Source organism: Pyrus communis, chromosome 2 (assembly GCF_963583255.1).
Source record: "Pyrus communis chromosome 2, drPyrComm1.1, whole genome shotgun sequence".
NCBI classification, from domain to species: domain Eukaryota; kingdom Viridiplantae; phylum Streptophyta; class Magnoliopsida; order Rosales; family Rosaceae; genus Pyrus; species Pyrus communis.
Window position 1 is genome coordinate 20,755,795 of NC_084804.1, and position 11,742 is coordinate 20,767,536.

The 11,742-nt window shown below is 40.0% G+C and overlaps 2 protein-coding genes across 2 annotated transcripts; both read right to left on the minus strand.

The window, feature by feature from the left end:
- Positions 1 to 7,107: 7,107 nt before the first annotated feature.
- On the minus strand, positions 7,108 to 7,740 carry LOC137724935 (secreted RxLR effector protein 161-like). Its single transcript, XM_068463572.1, has one exon. The coding sequence runs from the start codon at positions 7,738 to 7,740 to the stop codon at positions 7,108 to 7,110; it is 633 nt and encodes a 210-aa protein (XP_068319673.1).
- Positions 7,741 to 9,264: 1,524 nt separating this feature from the next.
- Positions 9,265 to 11,397, minus strand: LOC137724460 (uncharacterized). Its single transcript, XM_068463201.1, is given in 4 exon segments — positions 9,265 to 10,052; positions 10,378 to 10,817; positions 10,941 to 11,125; positions 11,128 to 11,397. Coding segments are annotated over 4 exon segments (1,683 nt in total).
- Positions 11,398 to 11,742: the final 345 nt, after the last annotated feature.

An 11,742-nucleotide genomic window follows, 5' to 3' on the forward strand; every position in this document is an offset into this window, starting at 1 on the left:
TAGTTTCTATGTGTTGTGAGCAAGGACCTTAGCCTTGTATTTACATAGACTTAACCTTAATGAATCTTCCCATAATAATGTCATTAGGATTCCTTGCAGTCCAAGGATAATTGACACACCCCGACCCAGGATGTCCACTTGGACTCCGAATTGAGTTGTGTTGGCCGACACCTGGAATGTGACAAAGCCATAAAGTATATTGATGTGGAAGATGTGAATAAATTTAAACTTAAAAGTGTCTAAGTACAAGAGTGCGCGGTGAGCGGGTATGAACCCATTTCACACATGATGACAGAGTATAAGTACAATACAGTAAAATAGGGTGAGAATTATACCATCGATGGTCATCGTCTACCCTAAGATTTGCCGATAATCCTTGTCAATACGAAAACTCTGCTACTAGAACCTGGAGGGGCGAAAAACAAGGATGTGTGGGCCTGAAAATAAAGTTTTAACAAAAACTTTTTGAAAGCGTTATAACCCTTTGCCGTAAAACCCATATAGTTTCCAGAAAATAATACTACGTAGGTACGAAAAATGAATGCATAGGTGCAGTAAAAACAGAAGCATGCCATGCCACAATATCTCAGCAATAATAAATGTAAGCTAGGTGTGAGATCAGTCTAAACTAACATGCTAGTCAGAGTCACTTGATGTGACCTGTACGACTGGACCTATTGCTCATCAGTCTATACTAGCACACGAGTCGAAGTCACCTAGTGTGACTTGTCCGACATGCTGGATGTAAATATGTACGCTCTAGTGCTACGATCACATGAAAGCTAGCGCTATGGGCAGGTCACCTACGAGTCGGAGTCCCTAATGCAACCTGTACGATAGGCTAGCACCTAATTTAGATCCAAGGCGAGTGTGCGGTGTGGGAGGTGAACAATCACTTGAAGGTTATGCCTTGGCCCGGGGCGGGAGTGCTAACACCAGAGTGCAGCAATGATGAGCTCTAAATGAATATATGCATGCTCATATAATTCAACCATTTCAATCACATAATAACTCACCTGAACTTACTTGCACCTCTGTAGGATCATTTGGCATAACCACAAATCTCATCACAATGCAATATTTAAAAATTAACTATTTCTAAAAATTTTGAACGTCACATAAATGAAGATTTTAACGAGTAGAGCAAGTGTTATACCTGTGGCCAAGTCCAATTTGGCCGGGAAAAGCTTCAAATCGCCACGAACCCACCGAAACCCTAGAATTTGGGTGTTCTTGATTTGTCCTCAAATCAACTCCGACGCTCCAACCAATGATTGGGCATTGATCCTGAGCTTAAGGGAGGGCTATTGGTGGTGACAATTGAAAGAAATCATTGCAGGAATGGTGGATTCGCCGTCGTGTACCCCTTGGAGCCAATGCGGGTGTTCTTGTGAAACTAGGGTAAAAAACCCATCAATCATGAGTGGAAATTGAAGAAGAAGGGCCGGTGAGAAGTTCCAGGTGGTGAATGGCTGCAATTTGGCAGAAAAATCGACGAAAAACCATCAGAATGGTTGCGGAACGGGTCGGGTCGGCGGGGAAGAACCGGGTCAAAGGTGATTCGGTACTTCCTCACTTTCTCCTTTTTCTTCCTTTCTTCTCTTTCTCATTGTCACTCACTTCTCCCTCTTCTCCTGATTAGGCAGTGCCCATCCTCCTTCCTTTGCTTTATGTTTCATCTCCACCGCCCAACATTTCTTCCCTTTATTTTGAGCCACACATGTGGCTTTCCAGATTTTACTCCAAAAATCTGGAGCATTCCAAAAAATAATAAATTTACAATTTTGCCCTCGACTTCATTTGTTAATAACTCCTTTGTTATAACTCCAAATTACGTTTCATTTGATCCCAAGCGTTCATAGAGAAGTACTACAAGGATACGCCAAGAAAACGAACCTTACTTGACATGGCAAGATGGTCAACAAAAGTCAAAACGTCTTTGCCTCGAAGGGCATCAAAATTCACATTTAAAAATTATAAAGACTAAATTTTTTGGGAACGGGTCGTTACAATAATTGATACATCAAATCTTTTTCCAAATAAGATAGAATTAGGAGCCTTTATTCCCCAAGGAAATCCAGAATATATTAACTTTACTTGGGGTACAAGCTATAGTTATTAACTAAATTCTAATCTTATTTATATTCCAAGCAATCCTTAAATTAACTGTGTAGACCTATTAGTTGTTGGATTATGGTCCAACGTCCAACACAATAGTCTCTCTCCATCTATAAGTTTAATAAAATCAAATTTCATCTCCAATTAAGATCAATACTACTTACTGTAATTTATCTTTCATTACCTCTCATTACAAATACAAAATATTAATTAACTCACCCAATCTTAGTTTTGAAATCTTTTTGTGATCCCAAACAAATTACCCCAAAGTAGAATATGCACACAGCCACACATTCACTTTTTCGGGGGCATGTTTAATTACTTATATGGCATGAGGATAAGAAGGATGAGGGATTAAAAAGTAACGAGGATGTGAAGGATTAGGTATGGGATGCCTTTATTTTATAGGCATCGCATTATTGAGATGAGTTATGCTAGAGAGATTATGTACTTATAATATATGTTGTAGACTATATGATGTGACGGTTAATACTTTGATTCCTTCTTATCCAACCATCAACTGTCATATATCATTGGTCTACAAAAATATGATTTAAAAATATTGTCTCCTTAGCATTTTCCTACCCGTTTATTCTCATTGGCTTAAATGTTAAAACGGTCTCTGTGTTTTATTTCATAGGAAATTTAGTCTCTATATTTTTAATTTGGCTGGTTTAATCTTTGTGTTTTACTCTCCTAATCTGTGATCCTTTCCATCCAAGTACCATTCAAAAAACGTAAATATGTTTGCAAATTTATAAAATAAAAAAATAACAAATCTCTCTCTCTCTCTCTCTCTCTCTCTCTCTCTCTCTCTCTCAAATCTTCACTGACACACCCCGACCGAAGTTAGGGCATGCTGGCCATCACGTGAGAATGACGTAACCATGTGCACAGTGCGGAAGCTAAGAATAATAATAAAGTACAAATAAATAAAAATCAAGCTATACACTGAGTAAATAGCATACATGTGCAAGCGTAAGTGTGATAAATGATATTCAGAGCATAAAAGATCTAGTGCAGTCCAGAAGAACAAACACTAACGAAACACACCCAGAGGTGATCCTACACTGGTGATAATCTGTCAGATATGCCGAAAATCCCTCGAGAGCCACCAAAAGAGTAATCCAATTAGAACCTAGAGGGGCGCAAAATAGAAAGCGTGAGTGGGATCATTTCAATATCAAAAGTTCTAACCCCTCGCTGTAAAACCTGTACAGTTTCCCAGAAAATAGAATATGCACATATATATAAAACATGCTCAGAAGTATGCCATGTCGAATGCCTCTATATAAAATGTAAGTACTAAGGTAATATCAATCAATGCCATGTAATTTGTCAATTAGAGTCACTTAACGTGACCTGTACGGCTGAATCTAGAGCTCAAATCCCAAACTCACTAACTATACCTGTAAACGAGTCGGAACCACCTATAGTGGTCTGTAAGACAAAACTGGGTGTAAAATAAATACGCTCAAGTGCTACAACCAAGTGAAGACTGGGCGAATAATCGCGGGTCACCTACGAGTCGGAACCACCTAAAATGGTCTGTACGACAGGACTGTGCACCTAACTTGGATCCAAGATGAGCGTGTGGTGCGGGAAGTGAACATCACGTGAAGGACTGTGCTCTACTCTGGGCGGGAGCATTAACCCCGGGGGTGCAGGTTATGAGCTCTCTATGCATCTCATATCGCTACTAATGACAAACATAAACCATAACTTACCTGGCATTTACCTGTGCGTCCGCAGCACCAAACATATATATATACCACTACTAATGCATAATTAAATAGGCAAACACGATGCATGGCATTTAAAACATATAAACGTTTCATTTCATTTTCTGGGAAAATCATAAGTATATAGGTATATACGGAAAACCAAAAGCCCACTCACTGGTATGTAGAAGGGTCGCAACCCCCTTGCCTCGAGTGACTGCACTCATCCTCGGGATAGGTCTCACCTATATGCGAACCAACTATAAAAACGTTAATTTAAAGCACATAACCCAAACTAGGTAATAACTTTTCATACAATGCTCAAATGGGGTGTATGAATACACCAATGCGATCTACTCAACCTCACGAACATCCCCATATTTTAAAATAATTTTCCGACGCCGCACGCGCCCCCACGCGCTGGCCAAGGCACTGCCACACGCGCCGCCCACGCGCAGGCACATGCCTGGCACACTGATGGCGTCAGTTAACACCGTCAGGAATATTCCGTTATATCTGACAGATTCTGTTAAAGTTAACCTAAAGCCGTTAGGAATATTCCGTCCAAACTGACGGAATATTCCGTCATCTTCTCTAGCCAACCTCTGGCGCCGTCACCGTCGTCGGAAAACCGGGAAATTTTCTAAACTTAATTTCTCACTCGTTTTTCACCCAAATTTCACGAAATTGGTACCAAAATGAAGCTTACAACTAGAAGAACAAAACCTTACCACTTTCAAGCACTAAAACCAACGGAATCTCGCCAGAAAAACTTCACCAAATCCGGCCAAACCTACAAGTCACGATCCCGACGTCCAAAACCTTTAAACGAACCACCCCGAGCTTCCTAAGGACCTCACGAAGCTTCCTACAACCTTGAAATTCCCAAAAACACATGATTTTACGTGTGCATGAACAGTACCCCGAATTGAACATCTCGGGTTCGACGTGAAAACGAATGTGTCCTTACCTGAAATAGGTATGGTTGAACTTGTATGAAGCTCACGAACACAAAGGCATAAGTCTCCACCACGATCTACCACGTTTTTGAAGGATTTGATCTTGTCCGTACAAAGAAGAAAGGAAAGGGAGAGAGAGACAGGGATACGAGACAGGGAAAGGATGAGAATGAGTGTGGATGTGTGTGTGTGTGGTCCAAAAGCAACCAACCAAAACCCCAAAATAACCACACAACGAAACAAAACCACTAGGGGCAAAACCATCATTTTACCTCTACAGTACGAAAAATCCAGGACGGGCTGTCACATTCACCCTTGGGTCCTTGCCTAGCTTCAATTCGCTCATTTTTCCAGCTATACGGTGACATATCATAGATCTCCACTGCTTCTTCACACCAGTATCTATCCCAGATAACCCACCCCTTCATTCACACTTGTTGGACTGTAAGCATTACTACTGAGGATTGGAGAAGAGGAGTTTGATCATTCTGCAAGTTTTCCATTTCTATTCTTAAGTTGCAAATGAACGACTGTGATTAGAACTAGCTAACTTGCTAAATGAATGACATCTATCATATCATATAGGATTTTAAATAAGTCATGTGTTGAGATTGAATCTCATATTGATGGGAGGATGGATCTTGCATGGGCTTATATGTAAGTTGGGTCATTCCCCATATTGCCAATATGATGGAACCTCAACTTTTTTCATGGCATCATAGCAAGTTGTCCTACGTGTGGCTACGTGTAAAGCTAAATAGCCACACGTACTTCACGTCACCCCGTTCTGTTTTCTACATGTTAGGCTTCAAAATTTGCCATATTTGAGGGGCGCGTTAAGAATGAATCTCACAATGATGGGAGGAGAGGCATTACATAGGCTTATAAGTAAGTTAGGCCAATTCCCATTAATGAAAGGAGGAACATTGCATAGGCTTATAAGTAAGTTAGACCACTTCCCATATTATCAATTGGTTTATGGTGAAACTTCAACTTTCTTCATCACGTGATATGTAAGCTGAGTGAATGGGGTTGCAACGGCTACAAGGAATTGGAGCAACAAATTCTTCAATCTCTGATTGAGTTCTGTGATTGAAATCAAACCAAACACCTAAAACTATATATTCTAACAACATTTTCATCAATCATCCAGCCCCATCTATGTCATCTATAGACCCATGCACCACTTTATCACACCGATCAGCACTGCAGGCTTTTTCCTGCATTGATCACTATTTTCTTGCCCGCCCTTGTGGTCGAGGGATCTTTATTATTTTTTAAATTATGAACTTTTATTATAATTTTTTAAATATTTTTAAATTGAGTTTTTTATATTTCTTGAATAAATATAATTTTTTTATTTATGTCAAATGACTATTTGATGGTAAATTAAAGGAATTAACCACATCGGCTAATGGAGCAAAACACAAGGATAAAATCGGCCTAATTTACATACGAGGACTAAATTGACCAATAAAATAAAACAAAGAGACCGTTTTAACATTTAAGTTATTCTTATTCTCATAGATGATGAGTAAACATTTCTTGCACCTCTTTCTCATCCTGAAATAAATGACATCTAACCAAACCGCATAGGTTCACCTAAACTCATTAATGGACTCTTTTCTTGCATAAAGATAAAAAAAAAAAATTTGGGTACCTATTCATCTTAATTAGAATGCAAAATTTGCATAATATGCTGAACCACCACATCTTTTTCTATAATTAACCCCTCTTACATAACCTTCTCATTCCCCCATGCCCAAAACCATGAAGTACTACCAACCCCATCTTCTTCCCCATCTTCTCACAATCTGTTGTTTTTTCATCGCTTCCTCCTCTGTCTACCGTTTCGGAAACGACACACATGTACAGAGATAAGTGTACGGCAATGGTAGAATCTTTGACATCAGCCACAGGTACATCCCTGTTAGATTGAATTGAGATCTGATTATTTTACTTGAATGAATTCAAAGAAGGATGATAAAATGCATAGAGAAATAAAATAGAAATGGTTACTCCTTTCTCTGCAAGTCACAAATGAGCTACTGTAATTCTCATTGGATTCTGATATGCTCACTCACTCTCACACAAGTAGTGAGAGGAGGAATATTACCATTAGAGGCTGTTGGATCCCTTCTCTCTCTTAGCTTAGATCACAACCACTCATATAACTAGTAGTAAGAAAATAGAAAATCCACATGGCACTCATAGCCTTTACAAATCAGGACTTTACACTTGGCATTCTTTGCACAAATGAATACACCATTTAAATCACAAAACTTATTCTAATTTTATCAACTCACAACTTATAATTCAACACTCCCTTTTAAGTTTTGAGCTAATTTCACACCAAGCATGTCTCTGAGATAGTTGAACCAACCCTTGGTTAAAGCCTTAGTGAAAATATCTGCCACTTGCTCATTAGTTGGACAGTATACTAAGTCAATTATCCCTTCTTGCAGTGCATCATTGATGAAAAGGTATCTTCTGTCAATGTGCTTAGTTTTCTGGTCAAACACTGGATTTTTAGTGATTGCAATTACAGCTATATTGTCACAGTGCACTGGAGTTGCTTCAGTTTGTAACTCACCAAAGTCTTCAAGTACGAATCTAAGCCAAATGGCTTGTGCAGTTGCCTCAAAATCACTGATATACTCTACTTCTGTAGTGGAAAGAACTACACAATTTTGTTTCACTGAAGCCCATGAAAATACCCCACTACCAAAAGAAAAGGAATAACCAAAAGTGCTTTTACTGTCATCAATTGATCTTCCCCAATCACTGTCACAGAACCTGACTAGCATTGCATTCTTCCCTTTCACATACTCGAAGCCATAATCCAAAGTGCCTTTAATGTATCTTAGCGCTCTTTTAGCCGTTCCAAAATGCTTATTTGTGGGATTGTGCATGAACCTAGCAAGAGGATTGGCAGCATACATTATATCTGGTCGAGTGGTAGTAAGATATTGCAAACTTCCCACAATTCTTCTATATTATTCCTCACTTACTGGTCCACTACCATCATCCTTGCATAGCTTATCTGATGGAACAAGAGGTGTGAACACAAATTTGCACTCACTTAAGCCAAATTTATTCAACAAGGAGGCAACATACTTTCTTTGATGAATAAAAGTACTTGAGTGAGTTTGAATAATTCCCATGCCAAGGAAATGGTGAAGAAAACCCAAATCAGTCATTTCATACTTGACCATCATACCTCCTTGAATTCCTTCAACAATTCATTACTATTCCTAATATACACTATGTCATCCACATAGATTGAAACAATTAGAATTTCTTCTCCCCTTGCTTTGATGTAGAAAGTAGCTTCACTTTGGCTTTTCATAAACCCACATTGTGCAACATAGGTGTCAATTTCTCCATACCAGACTCTAGGTGCCTATTTGAGACCATAGAGAGCTTTGTGAACCTTATACACTTTGTCCTCCTTTCCTTTAATAAAAAATCCATCAGGTTGCTCTACATAAACCTCTTTTTCCAAAACACCATTTAGAAGGGCAGATTTGACATCAAGTTGATAGAGTTTCCAACTCTTTTGTGCAGCAGAAGCAATAAGAGTTCTGATTGTATCCAATCTAGCAACTGGGGCAAAGTTCTCATTATAGTTTATTCTTGGTTTCTGGGCATATCTCTTTGCAACAAGCCTTGCCTTATTCTTTTGCACAATTCCATCAAGGTTGAGTTTGGTCTTAAACACCCATTTAACTCCAATTATAGGCTTGTTAGTTGGTCTGTCTACCAATTCCCGGGTTGTATTCTTCTTAATCATGGAGAGCTCATCATTCATGGCTTTCATCCAAGACTTATTTGATATGATACCAATGAAATGAAAGAGATGACCATGATTGACCAAATTTTTTATATGGACATGATTGACCATGTTGAATAACCAAAGCTTGCAATCAGCCACCACTCCATGTTAGTGAGTTTAATGTACTTTTTTTAGTAATTCACTGTAAGCATTTCAAACGAACACGACATGTTTTTTAACTAGCCAAACTTTAGGGATTTGTCCTAAAGAGAAGTAAAGAACTAGTGAAAAGGAGTTCAAAAGTTCAAAATAACTTAGAGCGCAAGTCATGTGTGAGGCACATGACTTATTTTGGATGAAAAACTTAACGATGTTGGATTGAGATGGCAAATTAATGTTTTCGGAAATTTGATATGACAAATTGCACTTTAGTTCATTTGACAAATTGAAAAACATGTATAGTTCATATGACATTTCAATTTTTTTAGTATTAGTAATTGAAGTGTTCCTAGACTAGATCAAATGATTATTAATACAATTGACAAACAGTTGGAAGAGTTTGCCATTTATTACTCCGAATTAAATTCAAATTGACACGTTCCATTGGAGTGCCTTTTTCTGAATCTTCAAGCATAAGCAATTGTTATTTGTCCCATGAACTTTATTTCCATGACACAGATTAAATGATTGTCTATCTCTTGCACACAACTCCTCGACCATCCATCCCGCTTGCACAGCTCATGCTTGGCAACTCCAAATCCTCCAAAGAATTAGCTTCGCTTTCAGAGCCAACATTGCCACCATTAAACCTTGCAGCGGCACAATCTGCGGCGAGAAGGCTTGAAGTTTCAAACTCCTTGTCCCCTCCCATCACAGGCATGCTTGCGCCGATATTGACCCGGCTGATGTAGTCAGGCCTATATGTTTGTCCCAACACTCCACTCACTTGGTTGCTCAAAGAGAAGAACTTAAACCCAAGATCAAGATGTGCAAATGTATCATCTTTGGTAATTCCATAGTTGTGAACCCTTGAGTCTTGTTCAGTTATAGGCACAACCTTGGCTGTGATCCTGAAGTTTCCTTCAACTTCAACCATTACATTGTTGGTCCCACTCACCCTTCCAAGGGATACAGTTGGAACACTTATGGATTGCCACCTGGCACCTTCAGATTCGGGAAGGGTGATGGGCACGCCATCAAAGGAGAGGGCAAGGCGGTCAGTGGCATCGTCCCATATAGCCGTCTTTTGGGCACCGATGAAGAGTTGGTGTTTGCCAAAAAGGATGGCAATGGACTGGACCCAAGTGAAGTCCCTCTTCATGTTGTGGTTGCGCCTGCCAATGAAGTGAGCGTTGATGTGGAGGTTGGAGTCGGACAAGAGGCAGAAGTCATGGTCTTTCTTGCCGTGGAAGTAAAAGGTGATGCCATCTCCACCTATAAAACGGGGGTCTTGGCATACTGCTCCTGGCTGATCACATTCTGCACCATTTGTAAAACGAGAAAGGAAAGTATTTTCAGAACTATATTAAAATTTGTTTCTGGCTACGTAGTTGATCATGCAAAATAAGAAGTGTTATTTTGAAAGCTTAGTGACCACATTAGATGATCATAATACGCGACAGTGGTCACATTACTACAATAAATAATCATGTTATGTAGTTAGTGTATCCATATATTAACAGCCGACGATAACAAATGATCGATGTAAAGTGGACTGCACTTGTCACATAATTTGATGAGCTTTAATTTAGTCGAAAAATGTTCTCTACTAGCAATATGAAGATAAGTGTGAGAGGAAACTTACTGCAGACTGGCTTGCAAGTGACACAGTCAACCTCACATCCACCAGAGCAAGCCGTAGGGCATACGTGTTGAATGTTGTAACATTGAGGGTAGTTCATTTTCTTGCACTTGGCCTTCTTTGGTGAAGTAGGAGTTGATGGAGGAGGAGAAGAGGATGTAGGTGGAGATGGCGTTGGGGGTGAAGGAGAGGAAGGAGGATTAGATGATGGTGGTGAAGGAGGTGACGGCGAAGATGGGGTAAGGGTAGGAGGAGGGTAATTTGGTGTCGCTTGTGGTGGTGAAGGTGAAGGAGGTGTTGCTTGAGGTGTTGGAGTGGTGGATGAAGGTGTGGGAATTGTAGTTGGTGGTGAAGGAGGTGTTGCTTGAGGTGTTGGAGTGGTGGATGGAGGTGTGGGAGTTGTAGTTGGTGGTGTAGGAGTTGTAGTTGGGGGTGTTGGGGTTGTTGGAGTAGGAGGAGATAGTGGTGGAGTTGGGTTAGTTTTCGGTGGAGGAGGCGAAGATGTTGGTGGTGTGGGAGTTTTAGTTGGTGGTGTAGGAGTTGTAGTTGGGGGTGTTGGGGTTGATGGAGTAGGAGGAGATAGTGGTGGAGTTGTGTTAGTTTTTGGTGTAGGAGGCGAATAATATGTTGGTGGTGTGTGGGAGTTGTAGTTGGGGTAGTTGGAGTAGGAGGAGATAACGGTGGAGTTGGGCTAGTTGTCAGAGGAGGAGGCGAATAATATGTTGGTGGTGTGGGAGTTTTAGTTGGAGGTGTAGGTGAAGGTGTGGGAGGGGTGGGAGAGGCTGGTGGAGGGCTTGAGCTCCCAGAACAGATGGGCTTACAAGAGACACACTCCACTGTGCATTGATCTGGGCAAAACTTGGGGCATACATGCACCAAATTGTAACAATGCTTATACTTTTTTATCAAACACCTTGCATTGCTTGGATTCTTGGCAATTCCTGGAGGGGTTTTCGCCTCTGCCACTGCCATAATCATCAGCAGGAGAATCGGAACAAGAACTTGCATTTTGTAGTGAGCCATATTGAAGCAAAACCCTGGAATTTGTTTCGAGTATTCGAAGGCTTTGGTGCGTTTGAGTGAGAAACCCCGTGCCTGAAGGCCCTATTTATAGGAACAAGAGGACCTTATGCTGTTGCCTAATCTTTCGGATCATAGACTTTTGGTGTAGTCAATGTTCATTGACAAGGCACTTTCACATGGCATCTTAAAAGGTCAAATCCTATTGACTTCAATTCAACAACATGTTTATAATCCTTTTCTGTTGCTTTGCAACTGTAAATGGCATCAAATCTTTTTATTTAAAACAATGATCTATATTTAAAATAGTATTGAACTCGATATTCACGAGATTTAAACTAGAAAATT